Source organism: Charadrius vociferus, unplaced genomic scaffold (genome assembly GCF_000708025.1).
Source record: "Charadrius vociferus isolate BGI_N301 unplaced genomic scaffold, ASM70802v2 scaffold282, whole genome shotgun sequence".
NCBI classification, from domain to species: domain Eukaryota; kingdom Metazoa; phylum Chordata; class Aves; order Charadriiformes; family Charadriidae; genus Charadrius; species Charadrius vociferus.
Genome location: NW_009647731.1, coordinates 2,606,297 through 2,627,895, shown reverse-complemented (window position 1 = coordinate 2,627,895; position 21,599 = coordinate 2,606,297). Strand labels below are relative to the sequence as shown.

The 21,599-nt window shown below is 36.6% G+C and overlaps 1 protein-coding gene across 1 annotated transcript in view; it reads left to right on the top strand.

Moving 5' to 3' along the window:
* The window catches only part of CFAP43 (cilia and flagella associated protein 43), a 49,021-nt gene that overhangs the window by 8,531 nt on the left and 18,891 nt on the right, over positions 1-21,599 (top strand). Inside the window, exons 5-19 of the mRNA XM_009881622.1 lie at positions 260-410; positions 5,154-5,304; positions 7,346-7,408; positions 8,538-8,617; positions 9,333-9,464; positions 10,109-10,225; positions 11,336-11,416; positions 12,219-12,367; positions 13,371-13,474; positions 14,526-14,666; positions 16,787-16,956; positions 17,769-17,921; positions 18,363-18,493; positions 19,202-19,367; positions 19,933-20,046. Coding sequence (XP_009879924.1) covers positions 260-410; positions 5,154-5,304; positions 7,346-7,408; positions 8,538-8,617; positions 9,333-9,464; positions 10,109-10,225; positions 11,336-11,416; positions 12,219-12,367; positions 13,371-13,474; positions 14,526-14,666; positions 16,787-16,956; positions 17,769-17,921; positions 18,363-18,493; positions 19,202-19,367; positions 19,933-20,046 — 1,903 coding nt within the window. The remainder of the gene's footprint in view (positions 1-259; positions 411-5,153; positions 5,305-7,345; positions 7,409-8,537; positions 8,618-9,332; positions 9,465-10,108; positions 10,226-11,335; positions 11,417-12,218; positions 12,368-13,370; positions 13,475-14,525; positions 14,667-16,786; positions 16,957-17,768; positions 17,922-18,362; positions 18,494-19,201; positions 19,368-19,932; positions 20,047-21,599) is intronic.

Here is a 21,599-nt window from a genome sequence, read left to right as displayed (position 1 = left end):
TGAGTTAGAATATGGCAATCTGTTTCTGCCGGTTAGGAACATTCCTCTTTTATAGTAGAATTGCTGTTACTTTTCAGTGAAATGGTATGTGCCATGCAGAATGATTGTCTACAACAATCCTCCATTATTCTTGCAGAAGTAAAGCCCATTAACTGTGTTGGTGTCTCACAGTTTTGAAAACACGCTTCTCAGTTTTGTATCAGCATTTACTAGTTGTAATATTTCTGCTCCTCACGCAGCATCTCTTGCTTTTTCACAGGCCTGTGAAACTCCCTGATGGACAAGGGTCCATGAGTCCTCATAAGGGTTTATTTTTCCCAGTTTCTCATAGTGAAGATCCGTACTATGGCCCTGATTTGCCAGTTTCAGCCATTGCTGGACTGGTAGGAGACGAAGCAGAAACATTCATGGTAGAGACTGATTTTTTTCCCTTTTACTATTCCAATTCATTATGCTTTTTATGCAAATAGGTGTTAATAAATTAATATTTTTAATGTCTGTTAAACAGGTAAAACCCATTAAATAGATCTATTGTGTCAACAATATTTTTTAAATCCATTTTGACAGGAGACTTACGGGACATACTGCTACTGCACAGTGCAGAACATTGTAGAGATTTCTGACACAGGTCCTAGCACCGTAGTCTATCTGTGCAGTGGAGGTACTAATCTGTATCCCAGAATCAGTATAACCATGTCAGCATTTAACTGTGCCCAAGCTATTATGACCTGCTCAAACCTTGAAAACCTATTCCCATGCTAACCTTCAGGTATCCTTACCTCCCTTTGAAATTTGTTTTCTTTTTGACTCTGGAAATGTTTCAGCCTACAGAAACTATGAGGGCTTTATTCCAGACAGCAACCCCTGCTTCTGAAATACATTTCCACACCACTGTCATTGTTGGACCTGCCCATTTGTCTCACTTGTATTTGGTCATTTACTTGTGAGCCTCCCTTGAGATGCCTCTTTTGAGAGGCTTCAAAAGTGTTCTCATTTTGTTTGACATTTACTTATTTTCACCTGACTACCAACTAGAAGCATCTGACAGTGTGAAAACATTTAACGTGCAAATCTGGGATTCTCTTATGAGATTAAGACCATGAATTTCTATTTGGTGGCTTGCGATATATATGAGACACCAAAACTACCACACATAAGATGATACTGGTATTACACTACATCTTTTCAGTCGGCAAATGTGAGTTCCATATTATCAGATTAGTACACCACAGGTTGCTGCAATAAACTTTTCTTATAAAGCAGAATGAAAAATAAAAAGGGGGAATGATGCTTTCCTGACCTCATCCTCTTTTCATGGCTTCATACATTCAGATTCGCAGAGATTTTTAACTGTGTAAATGCTGATGTCCTTGGTTTCCAGGACAATCAATAACTGCAAACAAACATCCTGTACTGATGCTGATTACATTAAACTGCTTATATTTCAAATCACTTAGAACATGGAAAATGAAGATACTTATGCTCATCAGGGGCGTTGCCTTTTTCTTCTGCCATACCGCCTCTTACGCGCAGATGATGAACTGCAAAAAATACTTCGTTCTTTAGCCTGTAAAGTGAATTACAAGAGATATTGAGAAAAAAAAAACAACTCCTGTATTAGGTCTGTGAGGCTTAATAGAATTTGTCTGTCCTTGAATGGATGCTATTCCATTCAGGAATGGTAGATTCAATTTGTATGCTTAAACTTGCAGAACCACATTGTGAACTTTTCCACATGGAAAAGTCTTTGCTTTCAACCATACTAGATACCACTACGCTGTCTTTGTATTCCCAACTGCCTTCAGAAAAAAAAAGATTTCTTTTTAGCACCTTCAAGGTGATTATGTTCTCCTTATACGTAGAAATATTCCTGGCCCAAGAGTAGATTGTTCTCCTAGTCTTTGATGAAGATTTCATTTTCTTTCAGATTACATGGTAAATATTTTGGTAGTTACTTACTGTCCAAATTCCCTAGATGGGTGTATTTTGGTTGTGAATAGTGACAAAGTAATGAACGTCAGGTTATTTAGAAATGCATGTTTTTTTTCAGAAATACAAGCTGTTGTTGTTCCTTTTGTTGTTGTGGTGGTTTGTTTTTTTTCCTGTGTACTAAATAGGGAGGTGCTACACTCACAGTTTAGCACTGGGAGGCACTGAATCAATTTCTGGCATGTTTTCACCTTGTTCCAAATGATGATAGCTGAGTAATTTTTTGCAGGACTTGCATTTATTGTGCCTTACAGCACTAATTCTCCCTTCCACGCATGCCTGTGAACATAAACTCCATCTCTAACCAAGCGGAAAAACTGAGGTACTACTAGATCTTGCAACCGCCCACGGCAGAAGGGCAGGGGAGGAGGGGATGTTGCACGCCTATGTCTTGTCAGGTTAAGCACCCCCTTCCAGCACCCCAACATGGAACATATAGTTATGCCAAAGCAATTCCTACACAAGTTGATCAGAATATACTTGATGGAGAAGATACTTCTTTGAAATACTGTTTTATCAAGAACCTTATGTTGAAAAGTGTCTAATGCAGCAACTTTGAGAGAGATAGAAATGACTGAAGTTGCTGAGTTCGTCAGATATCAAGATATCTTCAGACTACACATGCTGTAAAGGACCAGGCTGTCCAAAGTAGAGGTGCTCAAACTACTGTTCTTCACTGTCTTTATAAATTGACAGGCTGCTGTGGCAGATGTATCAGTGGTTACTATCACTGATAACTTGTATACCATTACAAATGTCCATGAGCAGTTATCTGACTCTAGCCTTAATTCTGTGCCTCGACATTCATAAATACCTTGGAGTCATTTTCCTCTCTACTGTCATCAATGCTCTTTTATTCAGTAAGAGACAACCTGCTTCTCCTGTGGTGATTAATGAGGTGAGTTCAGTTGAATGCAGTGGGAATACTATCATGGCCTGATGAAGCTCTCCCTGTCTCTGCAGAATTAGACAGAATGATTTTTGTTCTTTATTACTAAGTCCAAGTCAGTTGAGATCGATGTTTTTCACGTTGATGTAAGCATCCAAAGCGAAGAACCATTTATTTAGACTATTATGTAAAAGAGTTATCCTCAGCCATGGTCCTTGGCGGCTGTACCCGACTCTTAAGGAATGTGTGAGAGGCAAGAAAAGCAAGCCCATTGCCAGTGCACTTGTTTGCTGCTTTGAAATGTGTTAGGGTTCCATACTCTAGAACAAGATACTGAGGCTGGGTATGTACCAAAGTGTAACCACAACGGGGCAGCAGAGTGAAAGGAATTAAAATATCCTACAGCTTTCAATCCTTTTCTTTCTTGCATTACATTGATTTAGTTTTATTTCAGTATTTCTTACAGTTGCAACCTAAGTTTTCTCAATATCCTTTACCATGACAAACCCATTTGACTCCACTTCATCCCCAGCACCAATTTTATTCCACTGTCTTTTTATAAAACTTTTCATAACAAGGATCTGTCATGGATTATTTTCTCTGTAGAGGTGCTCATCAAAAGGAAGAGAAGATCAAAAAAAGACAGCCTTATTATCATCATGCCCCACCATACCAATGCACAGTTCAAGAAGCAACCTGGTTTGGGATTTACATAATCTCATCCTAGGATTAGCATATTTTACCTAGTTTTTGTGTAAAGGTAGTCATGACAACAGGTACAAAGGAATGTTGCAGAAGTTGTCTTTACACCAGAATCTTCTGATTCACAGTGGTTCAGTTCCAACCTTCCCAATGATTTGTGATGTTCAAGCCTCATAAAATCAGTGAAAACACCTATATTAAATGTTTCTCTGGGTGATGGAAAGCCCCATTTGTTATAGATTTATTACTGTTAGTCCTACTTGATTTATAAAGTAGATAGTAATATACTTTATTTCTGTAACATTTTCCCCTGAGAAATTCAAAATGCTTTGTAAGCATAAATAGAGATCAAGTTAGTTACTGAGAATCATATAGCAAGCCCTTGGCATATTTTACTAATGAAATCTAGGTACTGATGAATCTCTGTCCTATGTTTTCATCACAAATCCATGTATATTTCCTCTTTTTGTAGTGCCTTTAGTGAGACAGCAGGTGTTTTATAGAATTATAGGTTCCTTTTTTTTTCATCCATCATATTGTCTGTTGTTCCTCACCACTTCTGCTCACGTGCATGGTTCTTTGAATCATCTCTTTTAAAGGTTCTCCCACGGTTTTCATTTGTTTTGTTCCCCTCTTCCCTGGCCCGAATTCTCTTCAATCTGGTTCTTTCTGTCATGGTATTCATATGACCCCTATTGCTGTTGTACCTGAACAGGTCACTGTCTTTAATAATATTTGCTGGAGAAGTTTTGTTCTTCCTGTTTTATGGATGATGGATTTATGAGATTTATTTTAGTGAAATGAAATTCAAGGCACATGGGAAGTCTACGGCAGGGATATTTCTAGAACTAATTTGCAGATGACCCAAAGGTTGACAGAGCTGTTTTACAGAGCAATTTGGATTATATGATAGATAAACTATTCAAACAAAATGTGTTTTAGTACTGACAAGTATGCAAGACTACATGTGCGGGTTATGTCTACAAAGTGGAAGACTATCCTGAAAAGCAGTTTGAAAAGTATTTTTCAGGGTGAGGTTGTAGTGAGTAACCATTTCAATTTGGGCTTGCAGTGCTATTCTGACATTACAAAAAAACAAAACAATCTAGGGCCTCAATGTGTTGAATTTTATCATAATTTTATCATTAAAAAATTGGGACCCACCTGGTTATGGTGGGTCAATATCTTTGTGACGGTAGGGAAGATACTGGAGGGACTTCCAAATTAGAGGACAAAACTGTAGCAGATGCAAGTGCTGGAGAATAAACCCAGATAAATTCAAATTTTAAAATATATAATTTTTAAATGAAAATACAGTTCGTCATTTTAACAGGCTTCTAGGGAGAGAGGCGAGTTCTCCACCACTCTCTCCAGTCATAGACTTTTCTTGAAAATGTTCTTGTTTCCCAAGTTACTGGCTTCAGTGATGGAATCACTGAATAAAATAAGGCTGATGTTATGCAAGTGGTCAGACTCTATGAGGTAATGATCTTTTTTTGCCTTAAAATGTACATAGCTGTTTGTACAAATATTTGTCAATTGTTGATTGAACTTGTTTATTTTTGTGCTGAAGCCTAGAAATTGTATTAGGCCCTCAGTGTATCCTACTGCCCACTGCTGGACTGCAACCTCAGAAATTTACATGGGCTGTAAAGAAGGATATGTTTTGGCAATTGATGCTGAGACATGCAGTGTTTCTACTCTTCAAGAAAAACCTCTGCCTGGTAAGAAATAGCTACCTTTTGTGTTTTATTCAACTAGAGAGGAGAACAGATAGGTGAAATCTTTTTTTGCTTTCTTCTGTTCTTCTATTGTATGCCTTACAGAAATTGTAAAGCTATATTGTAGAGCCATAGTTCTTTTATTAGTATCATAAACATTTGAGAATGTCTTTTGAACTTCTCTATGGGTTTCTTTAGAACCCAATAATTGGCTTTCATTTTTCTTTGGCAAAAAAAAAAAAAAAAGAGAGAAAAATCTAGATACATCAAAACTGATAAAATGAACAATAGTTCCAGAAGCTCAGATCTTATTAACAAGCCCGACTAGATTAGCATTAAACTATTAATAGACCAGCTATACACAGTCTTTTCCCTATTAGTTAAGTACCAATAATTTATCTTATTTTGCATGAACTATTAGATTGTCCTCATTTAGTATGTTAGATAATGTTAGAACATATCTTTGAAGACTCATGATAAGTCTTCAAACAACAAAACTGAATTTAATGTAATGTTGCTTAATAGAATTCCTTAAGGTCAGCTCTTACATAAACTATTTTCTAATGAAAACAAGGCTGTAAAGATTATCAGGCTTTACTGCAAAAGTTATGAAGCACAGAGAGTGAACAGAAGATGTCTTTGGCTTCAGACAAAGAAATCTGCTTTTAATTTATTCTAGAGTGGGAGGACTGAGTACATGACCCTCAGACTGATTGTAACTTGCAGAGGTGATTTGTCTGCCCTATATATATTCCCACCTGTCTTTTTTCAGGGGGATCTTTGGCAGGCTAGTGAGTGACTAAAATTTTTTGGCAACAGCAGTCCATTCCAAGCATTCTTTTTTCTGGGAATCCTGAGGTCTCTCCCCTACTACCTGCCACATGCTACCTTTCTGTGCCCATTCAGAGGGCTCCCAAGGTGGAGGACAGTGAGACACAACCAGCATAAAGTGTTCTGGCAATGCCAACCTGTGCATTAATGTCCTCTGCAGGGATGGAAGATATCAGTCCTACTGTGCACATGAAGATCACTGGTTCACTCAGGTCTAAGAGGAGTACTGGGTTATGCTTCTCCCTAGCACTAGAACTGGGTGATACCCTGTCATAGACCAGCATAGAACAGTTTCTCTAATAAACACTGAATCCGTGTTAACAGGCAGGCTGGTGATAGTCTTGTTTTCTTCTTTTGCCATGTAATACATTATTTTTTAAGCTACAGCAAGTGTCCTTGACTTTTCCAAAGTAATGTATCTCAAAACTGAAGTTTTGATAGTTAACACAGAAATTTAAAAAAACTCTTAAAAAAACCCCAGCAAACCCAGCCTTATTTCTCCGCTTTTGAAATTATTGGAGTTTTAAGTTTACTGGATCAATAGTTGGAAATCATCAACAAATAAAAAGCTGAGGTGTGACCAGAAATGTTTTTGCCACTTCAGTAGAAGGCAACAAGAATATTTGCCATTTGGGCTTTTCCTTGGCCTGTATATTCTTCTTTGAGTCCTGGCCTAAAACTGTGTAAGAAAATTTTCTGTATTCATATTGTAGTGAAGCTTCTGCTTAATTTAAAACATACTGCAATCTGTGTCTATTTAACAGAATGCTTAAGTGCATGTCCAACTTTAAGTACGTGCTAAATTCCTATTATGGTGTTGCAAACAGAATCATAAGCAGCCACAACATTTCACTTGGGCATTTTTTCCAGACTGACTGAAGTTTCCTTCTTAATTACATCAAATTAAAAAAAATATCGTGGTTAGAAATAACAATACCAGAACTTAGCACTAGAAGATAGATAAATCTGCATCTGTACCACTCTCCATGCCAAGTATTGCTACCTCCCTTTTACAGCTGTAAGCTGAATCACAGAAAGATTGTGCCTGCTCAGTTGCATAAATGACAGAAATTGGGTATTGGGGAACAACGCACATTTTTGATTCAGTATACTGAACCTGTTCTTTTGTTCAGTAGGCTGGAATACAACTGACTTTTATTGCAATATTGACATATAAACAAGGTTGACATTATAATTGTTCTCTTTTCTGCAGAATACATGCGTAAAATATCGGATGTGGTGTCATATGTTCGTAGAGAAGTACAGAAAAAGAAAGGTATTTCCATGTTCAAATCAAGTTAATATCTATTTAGGCAGCACCAGTGATGTCTGAGAGTAATAATATGTGAGTACAGCTGGAAGCCACTGGTTAGAAAAACTCAGCTCACACTGGCCTCTGTAAGACACATTGATGGCAATCTTTTATATGTTTACATGACAAATGATTAATAGCTTTTGTGCTAACAGACAGCCAAATGAATAGCCTCAGGAGAAACTGTGGCAGTGAAATAATTTTTGTTCGTTCAAATTTAAATTGGAATAAGTGGCACTAGAATAGATTCCCTACTGCTTAGTTTTAGTAACTTCTTTTAGAACTGAAATCACTTGTAATTTAGTTGAGTTAGGATTTAGGGGTTTGTTTCAAACATTTTGTTTTGGTCTCTACAGTACAAAAAAGGTGTTCACATAATGGATGAAGTTCACCACAGGGCCACAAAGATTAATGCAGAGTCTAAGTACATGACATGCAAAGGTGGGCTAAGAGGAGTACGTTTGTTCAGCCTGGAGAAAAGGAAATGGGGGGTTTTACCATTGCTTTAGCTACCTAATGAAAGGTTACAGAGAAGATGGAACCAGACAGGCAAAGGACACAGTTTGCATCAGTGGAAATTCTGGGTATATATTAGGAAAAAAACCCACTTTCACAGTGAACATAGACAAACAGTGGGACAAGTTGCCCAGAGAAGCTGTGGAATTTCCATTCTTGGGGATAATCAGACCTCAGCTGGATATGAGACTGGACAACATGATCTAACATTGAAGTTGTTTCTGAGTTTGAAGTTGGCTCTGAGCAGGAGGTTGGATCAGAGGACTTCTAGGGGTCCCTTTCAACCTAAATGACTCGATGATTCTGTTATTGACAAACTTCAAAGTGGCTATTTAGCAGCCTTTACAAAATCAAATGATTTCTCAAATTGATTTCTGGTTCATCAGACCACAGTAGTACTTTCACTTCAAATTATGTATACCAACCTTATCCTTCATTGTCATGGCAAGAAGTCCAAAGAATATATACCGCGTGGAGCCTTTTTACTCACAAATCGTAAATCATCTCAGATTTGAAGTTGAGACATGTTGTTGGAATAAATTAGATTTGATATTTTGTGTCAATTTTGTGCTCTCAGGTGGTAAACCAAAGGATCTGCGAAACCGAATTTTATTTGCCATGGCATTTTGTAAGGAGGGACTGTACGCAGCTGGAAATGTAAGGCATCCTTTATGCTTTTACCTTACTCTTACTGTGTGAAAATCAAATAACATTCAAATGCAGAGTTCACTGCAAAGACAGGAGTTAGAAAAAAGTGGAGGCTGCAGAACTATAAAGGTCCTCTCTGGTGTTGTATATATTTTCTTTGTTAAGACTTGAGAAAATGTAAGAGAGCAGGATGGGAAGAGATTCCATTTTTGTAGTCAAAGAAGCAACAAAAGAGGACAATCATATTTTTAACAAAAGGCAAAGAGTATTCTAGAGGAACAGAAAAGAAGGATGGACAAAAAACAGGAAGGAAGAGAAAAGGCCAAGAGAACCACCAAATTGTTTTGTGCAAAATATAAGTCACAAGCCCAAACTGACAATGCTTAAGGGACAAATGACTGCTTAAGGGACAAATTCTTATACTGTCTCAAAAAAACCCAATACAAGTTCTTAAGTATTAACTGATGAGAGAGTCTTTTGTTATCAAACATGGACTGTTGGTAAGATTTGTATTAAAGAACACCTGATTTTTTCAATAGATTTATTATCCAGGTTAAGAGTCCTCTGCATTTGAACATATTAAAGGCAAATGAGACCAATACTGATGGGGTACAGTTAAACATTCTTGCTTTCAAGATTTTCAGAAGGTCTTGCAGTTCACTTTGCGAGAATGGGCTAGGATGAATGACCCAGACCTGATACGGATTTCTACTTTTCTGCACAGGAGGGCTTTTTATTCTTTTATCACATCAAAGGTCTGCAGTATGAGATGAAAATCTGCGCTGATATCTTACAACCCATATCCAGCATCATATTCTCCCCTGATTACACTGTACTTCTGCTTGTCACTGACCAGGTACAGCATTTGAGATACTAGAATTATGTAATGGGATGTTCCTGTGATTCTATATGTGTATGCTGATACTATTAGTATGAAATATCTGTAATTTAATCACACAAGTCAACAAATTATATCAGAGGTGAACTTAGTTCATCTTGTGTTTTTAAATGAAAGATTGGAAAGACTTTAATGAAGCACAGAACAATTGTCTCCTACAGATAGTGGATTATAAAGTACCTACTGCTGAGATTTCCCAACGGAAATACTTGTGTGTTTACAGTGGAGTAAGCACACAAAAAGGTTTATGATTTGTATTTTACATTGTTTTAGAATATTTATTGATTCTTGGAGTAACGTGAAATAGTGTGGTTTAAAATTATTTTATTAAAGCAATTTTGAGAAACAAAACTTCTTGAAAATGGGACTAGCTGGATCACTCTAAAATGAACTAGCCTGATCTTCAGCTAGTGTAAAATAATACAATCCAGTAAATTCAGCTGAATTCTACTGGGTACTTTTTACTTTTTTTAGTTTAGAGTCAAATATAAAACATTAAAGAGTAAAGCTCAGAAAGATGGGTATTTTTTGTTGAAGTCTTTGAAAGTTTTTAATGAAAAGTTTCATAGCCCGGTGATGGATTAATGCTCCTTATTTGTCAGGGGACAGTCTATACTTACAAACCTGCCCACAGTGGAGAAGCTGTCAAACTCTTGGATGCATGCAGCGGTTGTTTTCTGGCAGCTGATTTTCTTACTCCAGGGGACAAGTACTGTGTGGTAAGAAATTACATTCTTTCTCATATGTAATAGTGGCTCTTTTCAGGTAATCAATATGTTGCTAAGGCACAAAATCAAAAGCCTTGCAGAGACTGGAACTGTTCTGATATTTGTTACAGTTGTGTAACTTCTCATTAAAGGAAGTAAATGGCAATAATTCATGTATGGCCTATAAAAGGGTCAGAAGTTGCCCTAGAATGCAGGGTGGATAATTCACAGACTGCTAAAATGTCATATTGGTTCTGCTGTTGATTTGTGTGACTCACTATTGTTCAACATAGCTGAGCAAACGGTGGATTCAATTCAGAGAACAGATGTTGGAACAAAAAATTCCTACTGACCTTTTCAGCCTTCAGCACAAATTGGAATACCCTGAGAGATGCCTCTGTTCTGGGTCCAGGGACAAAGAAGGCCTGACTCATGGCTCTGTCCATTCTGAGAAATTCCTTGCTTTCGTCCTATGTCTTTGACTCCTGCAAGACATATATTTTAGCCAGCAAATCTGATTCATCTCCAGTCCATGAATTCTTCAAGTAGGCAGCCTAGGAACCCTGGGGTTTTAGTCAATTAGGTTTGCTGAATCTGTATGTTTGTTGTTAGCGTGGATGTGATAAATTTTACCTGAGTCTGAATGAGTAATGTGAGGGTTGATTGATATCTAGCTGTACTTTACTATGGAATTATAAAATTGCCCAGATACAGGAAGACCTGAAGCACCATTACAATATGCATAATTTTTCATGTGAGAAGACAAGACCTCTCCTTAAGCCCTTTCCTATGCAAAGAAAACTATAAGCAGGTTTTTCTATTGCTGGCTGAATGGTGGAAGTGCTAATATTGATCAAGCTTAAATGTTTTGCCCTAAATTGTCTGATTCTGCATAAAAACCATTCCTGTAGTTGAAGCAATTCACAAAAATTATTAAACTGGACTTAAAAGAAAAGCCAGATAATTCCAAGCAAAACTAGTAACCCTTGATCTGCTATACTCAGACATGAGTTGATTTTATAGTGATCTATATATGAGTGATCTATAGAAGATCACTAGTCACTTCCAGTCTATTTGGTTATTCCCCCCTATTTGACTATTTTTTTTTTCTCTGTTCAACAGTCTGTAGCAATTTCAGGTGAAGTACAAGTTTGGTTCCTGGAAGATGGAACTTGCCTCAGCAAGCTAAACCTTGATATTGAGGTACATGTAACTGGGAGCTTATATAGTGACTGATATTTAAAATTTTCTTTAATATTTTCCGATTCACAGGAGAATATTCCACAGATTTGGATCAACCAGTGCTGAGGAGTAAATTTTAAAAGTTTTAAAGAGTTTTTAAAAAGATTATCTTTCAGACTGTCTCCTCGAACTAATAATGTATTTAACTTGGCCATAAAGCAACAGAAACATTTCATGTGTCTTTAAGCATGTATTTGTAAACAACAATCTAAATTTTTATGCTATTGTTTTATTAAATTTTTAGTTTTAATGAGTGTCAGAACTAAAAGGAAAAGTTTGAAGTGTATAAAAACTAAATGCCTTGACTGATCTGAAAAACAGGTTTTAGGAATTGAGTTGATAAAAGTGTTTCACACTGTTAATGCTTTGTCCTGATTTAAGATGCATTCAAACCCTGAAATCTGACGTAGTAAGAAAAAGAATCCCTTTCTATAACAGCTGCACACATAACAGTGTACTTACTGGTTTATTTAGGTGGAACTTCTTTCACTTAAAATCTGGATGGTGGGTATAAAGTTTTTTTCTGAGGAGCACAGAATTAGCTTTTGATATGTAGGTACAGAGCACAGGTAAAAGTGCCTACGATGTCTCTAAAATCCTTTCTTTGTTAAAAACAAACAAAAAAGGGGTTTTAGATAAACCACTTGGGGCTTCTTCTCCAGAGTTTAGGGACTTTTAAATAGTAAAAGAAATTGCATACTAACATATAGCATAACATGTCAAATGATATGGAGCTGTTTAGTATCTTTTACTTCTCAACTAGGCAACTGCTATGGCTTGCTGTCCCTCCTCCAACAGTGTTGCTGTAGGTACCAAAATGGGTCAAATCTATTTCCTTGATGTTACCAAAGTTGAAGCTCCACGGGTTGTTCACAGAATTTTTCTCTCCAAATTTCCAGTGCTGTCTTTGCAGTAAGTATGTAGTAACGAGGGCAGGAATATTGTCAGTTTGTTGCTTGAGTAATGCTGTTAGCTGAACAAAAAAAAATCAAGTTTTTGTTCTAAAAATGACAAAGTAGAATGTTTTAACAGCTTCAGGGTTTTTCCAACATATTCTGAATTACTTGCAAGAGAAGAAGTAGCAGGATTTATATAAGAAATATAATAGACCTGTATTTTAAGAAAGTTTAACCGAGCACTGAAGATACTAATGTGTAACATCCTTTCTGACAGATCACTATATGCAGTAATTATGCACAATTCCATGTATCTGAATTTAGAGGGTTATTTCTCACTGCATATAAATTTGAAGTTTTGTGAAGTTAAGTTTAAGCCTTTTGGTCATTCATTCTTATATGGTGGATTTTTATTACCATTGATAATTATTCATTTGCTTACAGTTCCAGAGTTTACCAGTCCTCCTGTAAGTAGCTCTAGTGACATAAAAGGCTTTTTTTCGTTTGGTTGTTTGGGGTTTTTTCAATTATTGAAAAACCTGAGAGTTATTTTATTTCTACTTTTTAAAAAATAGAATGGATTTTTAACTGTTAAACTTTAATATAAATCTGCCAGTTAGTTGGAGACTCAGATGTGATCTCTTTTCACAGTTACCTAAGATAATACATTAAAAATAGATACAGAAAGCAACTTACTCAAAGTCAAATCAATGCAAACAAAGACATGTCTATTCAAAATAATATCGAAATCTGTATAGTAGTTTTATTTTTTAAAAAGGTGAACTTCAAAGAAAGATTTAATAAAGTTGTTAACATAGACTGCTGTGGAGTATCATTATCTTTAGATTGACCAAACACTGGGCGTTGTATGAGGCCCTGACCCTGTAAACCTAGAAGCTGAAATTTCAGTTATGTTTACATCCTCAGTGAATTCAGCAGAGTTAGGGAAGTGGAATTATGTGACTCCTTTTTATTGACTGTATTGAACTGTTTTCTACTTGGATTTATATTTTACCTAGTTATGATCAGAGTGGCCAGTTCCTCATTGCTAGAGCTACAGAAGGACATATCTTTATTCTAGATGCCCGGCCTTCGAAATTATTCCAAGTTCTTGGATATGTAGGTAATATATATAACAGTATTAATTACATTGTGTTTTCACTATTTTGCTGTATTTTAAGTATACTTGCTGATCAGATTAAGCCACTCTCCTTCATTCTATTTATTTTTTAGGAGGACTAAAAATATTCTTCCCACCTGTTTCCCAACCATATTTTGTCCTGGCCAATCTTTTATTTTTCCTCTACAATTTTAGTTAGCAAAGGCACCAATATGACCTTTCTTCCAGGGCACGTATAAGTCACAGGGAAGAGAATGGATTAGTTGACCAACTGATCACAACTCTAGCACAAAAGTAACAGTGCTGGCAAAGAACTTAAAACCTTTTTAGCTTGCCGTATGAGAACGTAGACTTAAAAAATGTAGGGCATGATAGCTGGGTGCAATCTCCTACTAAAAATGTCTGCCCCATCTTTAACACAGGTACTGTTGGAATTGTCAGCTTTGCTGGTTGATACTAAAGAATAAAAAATGATGTAATTTTAACTTGCAGAAAATTCTTCTGAAATTTGTAAATTTATTTATGCAGTCTCTCAATTCCGGTAACATTATACTTACCAAGCACATCTGTGCATGTAAATCTTCATCATAATTTTAAGTAGAAAGGGCTTTATTTTTTCATTTTAATTGGTTTGACAAATACAGAATTACATCTCCTTAGATAATTTTCAGAATTTGCCTGATGACGTTCTCATTGTCTGGCTGGCTTCTTAGAGGAGGGCTTTTCTGTGCTTTATCTGGCAGTTACCAGTAGACAGCCTCAAAACTGCTGCAGTTGAAGCTGGATGTAAACTCAGATTGGAATGTTTAATGTAATAATAACACTCTGGTGCTTAGCATTTTCAGCACCAATGCCTCCAGCTGAAGTTGTGTGTATGCAGCACTTTCTGAAACCAGGTTGTGGCTTGTCTGCCATTTCAGTGCAAGTTCAAAACTGTGTGATTGAGCTGAGGTGTGTTCTGAACAGGGATGTTATTTTGCTTCGCATATCTTAGTAAAAACAATGTTACCATGATTCAGTAACAATTTACATTGGTTTTTCCTGCCTGCTTCAGTGTTGGCAGATGAAGTGCTGGATCTCTCTGTAGTTTCTGACTTCAAGAATGACTTAGTTGAAGTGGCCGTACTTCTTAATGTAGCAGAGATCCAGCGAGCAAGACTGGAAATTTTTTGTCTATCTTCGGCACTCACAACAGGTAAGAATTGAAGTATATACTATGTGATAGTTTTCTAAGGCAAGAACATATTATTACTGTCCCTTAACAAAAAATGCTAACAATCTTAATCTCTTTCTTCATCTCATCTGTACATTATTTGGCGACACCATTTCTCATACAGCATTCTGTAGACTTATAGTCAGCCCAATCATTTCAGCAAAAAGACTGGTATTTTGAGGGACAGCCAAGGAAGGAAGGAGAGAAGTTAAGTCACTTCCAGAATCACAAAGCCACCACTTTACTACTACTACTACTGGTTGTTGTTGGTTGTTGTTGTTATTACTACCACGTGAGCAATGCCCAAAGCCAGCCACAAAGAGGCTGTGGCATTACAAGATGCAGAGTAGCGTATCAGGTGTTCAGAGTGGAATTAATCCCACCAGCCTCTTCAAAGAATGATTATAGGTGTATAATAGCTCATTAGGAAAAAGTTAAAGGTTGACGTATCTCAAAAAAATAATGATTCCCTGTCTTTGTTATAGCTTTTCTACATAAAGACACCAAGGAAAAAGTCCACTGTATTTAAAAAATATCAACTTGTATCCCAATAAGGAATGTTACAGAGAAACATTCTCTGAAAGAAACAGCACTATGAGGAAAAGAGAGAATTAAGGAGACTTAAGAATTGCATACTTCCGTTCACCTTCTGGAAATCTGGCCCTGTGTATCTGCAGTGTGCAGTGTACATATTGGGACATCACAGTTAGAATCTCTGTTCATAATCTGGAAATAAAATGAAGAGAACTTGTTAATCTTTCACTAACTTGGGTAAACCACGCTAAATTCTCAAATACTGTTCATGATTTGTTTTATGTATGCCATCCTCAGCTGTGAAACAGCTCAGTAATCAGTAATTTGTGTCATTCAGGATACAGCCTTATTATATACAGCTATATATAATATTATAGCATTTTAGAAGTTATATAAGTGAGAAAAAGTGTCATGTCAGAGTCATGAGCAATCACAGAACTTTTAATTGTATCTGGTATTCTAGGAATATCTAAAACTGATGTTCTAGGAATGCATTGATTTGGGGCACTTTCTGGAATCAGCTTGGAAACTAATTCAGTTGTCATGAAAGGGCTTAAATTCATTCATGTAACTCAGGCATAGTGCAGGCTAATGTTGCGTTTGGTGTCCTCACTATGCAGCCAGCGCAGGACAGGCTCAGCTGGCGGTGGCATCATGCACTTCCAGTTTTATGTCACTTCCACCTAAGAATTGCCAAATCAATACAGTTTGAGGTTTCAGTGATGTCTTTTGTCTATCACATTACAGCAAAAGGCAGCCTGTGTTCATTATTAACATCATTCTATTTTGTATCATTTTACTCCCTTCATATGTGATTGAATTACTAACAAAGCCTTTTGTGAAGAAACCTTTTGTAAAACTATTAGTAAGCCTAGTGTCAGATTTTCTAGTTATTTGCATTTAATTTTTTAAAGGCCTTACAATTTACAAACTTTTTAAAAAGCAGTTTTCAATGAAGTTAGTATTTTCTTTAAATATTCTCTAATACTGAGTTTGTGCCTATTTTTGAACATATAAAATGGGGCTTGATTTTCAAAGTTGCTGAAGATCTACAGTTATTGCATCAATCTTAATTTCAGGTACCTCTTTAAAGCTCAAATTAAGGAACCAAAAAGAATAAAATGCCCTTTTGAAGATTTAAATTTAAGCATCTTAACCAATATCACACAGGCTGTGTGTACTTCATGGCAGAGATGCCTAAACAAGTTCCAGATGAAGGCAATAATGACATGAACCTCTATGCAAACTAATTAGCACTACTTATGTAATACCCAAGAAGGAGGGTAAATTAGTGTATACAAATTGTCAAATCACTGTGGTTAAACTGTTTCTAGTACTTCTTTAGAGCTAGCAGAGCTATCTCTCTGCTTCACTGCAGTGTGCTACATCAGCACAACCCACAAAGTTGGTGTTAAACCTAGGTATCTTAATTTTGAGTCTTCTCCTTGAAAACTCACGTCATACTTAGTCCTTGCTGAGATTGATTTACATAATTACTTGATAGGTGAAGTACCAGCATTAGTGGTAGTGATACCTCTTCCTCCCTGTTTCTTTTTTCAATCTTTTAGATAATGATAAGTATGTTAATGAACAAGGAATGCTTAATGCTAGTGCCATTAAAAAGGAGCAATATGATCTGGATTACCCTTTGAGTTCAGCAGTCAGATTGAAGGATAACATTGTGTATGGCTACTGTACCTGTGCACCTTTCATCTGTAAATACCAGCTCTCTGAAGAGGTAATTCTCTGAAGCTGCTTTGTTTTGGGTGGTGGTTAAATACCAGTGAAGAAAGGCTGTAAATAAAATGAATATTGCAGGCTATTATCTTAAAAAAATCCTCTCTAAATACTAAAATACTAAAAATACCCACTTCATCCATAAACATCAACTTTCAGTATCCTACCACCTGCTCAGAAACCTGGCAAAAGCAATCTCTTTGTTCTATTACACAGAAAGCCAAATATTGTTTTTTAAAACCGATACAGCTTTCAGGCACTTCACCTGTAGCTTCTGTTTTGGAGCTGTGCTTTTGTGCAGTCTGCTGAGCAACCTGAATATCCAGCTATTGAAGGAACTGAGCCAATGTGAGCACATGATGCTAAGATGCAACTGCAAACCTAGCCCAGCCCTGCTTCGCGATGAAGTAGTGGGGGCTTCAGGAAGTCACTGTCATTGCCTGCCGATGAACTGGAGCTCTCTGCAGCTCAGAGGTCTCCCTCAGTTTAACAGTCAGGTCAAGCAAGCAGATGAATTCCAAAGGTGATCATTCCTCCTTGACAAGCCCCGTACTTTCTGAGCCTGGAAGCATACTGAATATATATATATAGGCCCTATATATATAGGCCCGAACATACTGAATACAGACCCTTTTGAAGAGATGAGAAGCAAATCAGCAGCATAGCAATGGTACTGCTTCCTGAGCTCAGTAATCCAACAACACTTTAAATTGCAATGCGTGCGATAACCCACAGAGCTCTCATCAGTCTGCTCAAATTGGCATAGATATTTCCATCATCTGAGCTGCTGCTAACATTTTGTTTGTTTGGCAGAATATGTCAGAAGATCCCTCAGTATTTCTATCAGAAAAGAGGACTCCTAGCAATCAGTTTGGATCAGGTTTCCTCTGTTTATCACCCAACAGCCGATGGCTGGCATCAGCAGCAAAGGATGGTGTTTTGTTCATCTATCATACTCTTACTATGGTAGGTAGGCATCCAGGCACAGGTTTTGTTCAGTTTACATGAGAAAGAGGTGTGAAAGCTACTTTCTTTCACTGTAAGCTATTCTTCGCTTCACTATAAGGTGTTTCAGAAAAATTTATGTTGAACATGAACTGATATAGCATTATAGAGTAGAATTGTTTTTATAATGAATGTGTATATGATCATACAAACTACTTACTTTCTTCTCCAGTAAATCTTAGGGTAGATAATTCTACTACACTACCTTTTCTCCTGCAAAATCAATATACTACAAACTTGCCCCATGTGTAGTCAAAAATTTTAAACTCATAAATTGTAGTCTTTTTTGTACTCTGTATTGACATTTTTTGATTGACTAGTCTAAAAATAAAGAAGCATAATTTACAGGCATATTCCACTAGGAAAACGTATTTGCTGACACTGCTCCTATGACCTTTCTAGGATATACTTGCTCAAAAGCATTGTCATTCATATCAAGGAGGGGGAATCAGATCCATGGTGTTTTCGCTGGATGGCAAATTCATCCTTGTTAATGGTGAAAATGATGGTGCCCTGGTGTGTCTGAAATGGAAGTATGTATAAAGTGGCAGACCAATATTGATGGTGTAAATTCTTGTCTCCTGACAGACTAATTTTTGCATCTACTTGTGATTCTAGACTTCCTTTTTAGTATTCTCAAAGTAAGGAGAAGAATTGGATAGAAATAAAATCATTCCTCTCATCTTTAGAGGCAGTCTCCCTAGCTCATGAAAAGTCTTGTACTTTGGGTATGGTTGCAATGCAAGATGTGGGAGTATCTTCTGATAAGTATACCCGTAGAGGGCTTCTTACCACTCTCAAATATAACATCTGGAAGGAGCTCTCAGGGGTGTAAAGGAAATAATCTCATGAGATACTATTTTAACTCAGCGATAAGGAGATATCACAGCTTTAATGGGAATTCAGCTGTGGCTATAGAGAGCTCTTAGCAGACATTAGGAGTAAGAGACACTTGAAACTGCAGCATTTCTGTGGTATAATAAATGTTCAGGTAGATGCATAGATTAAAGATGACTCCACCAGAGCAATACTCTGGGTAATCCATCTTTCAGAATTTCTAAGTCTGTTGAAACTTCACTTAATTATGCAATTCTAGAATGGAAACAATACTGAATCGTATGTAAAAACATTGAATAGGCATTTTAAAACAACTTAATAATTGTGTTATAAAGAATATTTAATATTTCATCCTTTTCCATAATACACACACAAAACCCATCATTTCCCTTTCTGTTTACTAGGAAGATAAAGAAAATTGAAGTTAAGGAAGCTGCTTTTCACTGGCAATCTCTGCTTGGTATACTGAACGAGTCTACTTTGAATGAAAATGTTGTTTTAAAATCCATGGCAGAATGGCAGTTTGACCCAGAATCCACATCGGAATCCATTCCAGAAGAGAAATTTAAGGTGTTTTTTTTTTTTTTAATTGGGAAAAAGAGTTTGATCATTATCCTAATATTACACATGATAAAAACTGTCCTCAAAAGAAACTCTGATCCTTTTGTAAAAGTAGAATACCCCTGAGGATAGGCTGAATATGCTTAATTATTAATTTGTGGAATAGTGTTATCAAGGAAATGGAATAGTTGTGGGAAGATGACATTCACATCTCCACTTTCACTTGGCTTCTTCAGCCACAGAAAACTTGTTGTGAAAGTCAGTTTCTCCTCGTGTGAAGTTATGTGTCATTCCCAGTGTGATGGTACTGCTATACATTGTGTATTACCAGTCATATATTTTTCTGTTGAAATCAAGCAAAGCAGTGATTACAGAGATTAGTATGGTCAGTCAGCCCATTTAAGTCAAAAGGCTTTGCAGGATCAAATCTGGGGACTGGTTAGGGAATAAAAATGTTGTAATACTCTCTGGAATTTGGTGATGGTAGTGTTGCTTCTAATGTGAGTCTCTTTTCTATTTCTTTTCTGTCTCTTTCACTCTCTCTAAGTATGGGTGTTTATATCTTTAATTTCAGGATGCACCACTGAAATCTTCCAATGTAGAGGTGACAGAAGAAGATGGAAACATCACCGGTTTGTATTCAGCCAGTACCAATGACATGACATGGATAGGTCAGAAGATACAGAAGGTACTTTCATAGAATGAGTATTAATCCAAGCCAGAGTTTTCAAGAGTCAGTAGTGATTTGGGGTGCCAAATTATATGCTGTAAAGGAATCTAGTTTCTAAAGCGTTTCTGACATTCGGACCTCTCTTTAAGGCATTGTGATCTGAACTCTTAGAAATCCTAGGTCAAGTCTATAAACACATCAGAGAAGGTATACCTACCACAATAGGAGCTCTAAATACCAAAAGACCACTTCTACACAAGAAATTTAAAAAAAAAAAAATTGCCAGAGAAATTGGCTTCTTTTAGAAACTGATAAAGATTTTTTTCTTCTAAAACTCGGAAAGTTGCACAGAAGATTATTAACAGAAACCAAGCAGGCGATCTCTTCTTCCCAAGGGCCAGAATAACAAATTCTATAGCACTGATAAATCAATACTCAACAATATAACATTAAATACAAAACCCTGGAGGTTTATTGCAGGTTAAAGTTGAGGTGAGTATGTTATGTAACCCAAGTTTTGATAAGTAAAAGTGCATCAAAGATCTAACTATCTACAGAGAGGGGATTTAGCATTTTGTGAGCCTGGAAACTGCTATGTTAATGTTAGTATAGTTTATTTTTTTCCCAGAAATATGAATATATGGATGCTAGGATGTTCTTTCTGATATGAACCAGACCTATGTATTTTGTTCAGCTTTTGAGGTTCAATGATACAACAAGGCAAAATATCATTGCTTTCTGGGTGATCTCAGGAGTGACTTTCCAGATTATGATGCTTTCACAAGAGGCTCAAGTCAATCTGAGACATACTGCCACTGAAAGTGGCATCTTCTCCATCGCTCTCCCAGACATGTATTCCTGTTTCTGCTTTGATGCTGGCATTCATGCTTTGGTGTCTCTACTGGATTTTTTTGGCAAATCCATGTGACTGTGCATACACATGAGTACCACATGACTATTAGTATCAGCTAGGGACAGGGGATGAGAAGCAAAGGTTGAAGGGCAGCAATGTGGTCCTAGGTTGTTTTAAGCTGCTCAGTAATGTCCTAGGAAACTTGCATCTGACTTTTAAAGGATGGAGTCCATCCAGTGTCAGAATGATACACCCCTTCCTTTCAATCAATAGACATCAGCCTACTTAAAGTTGTAAACTTATTTTAGAAAGCAAATTCCAGAGGTGCAGATTAATTGCAAAATTTTACCTAAGAAATGAATTGGCAAGGTTGTAGGGGCAAATAAAATTTCACAGCTTCCAGAATGGGTAACAGATGTTAGTTTACTTGTGTCTTTAAATACCCCACTGGAAATGCTTAGTGACAATTAAAAATCTAAGGAATATGAAACACTTGACAAATTCTGGCAGCAGGCTTTAGGCAGTTCAATGTGTCTGTAATTACTGCACTTGTGATTACTTTTCTTTAATATTTTATTTCTTTTAAGTTCTATTCCTGTATGACCTGGTTGTACAATCTTTTTTCTCTTAAGAAATTCTAAGAATCATCCTATTGAATTAGGATTATGTCTGTTTCAGTTATTAATCCCTTTGAGTTTCATTTTCTGTACAGATAATG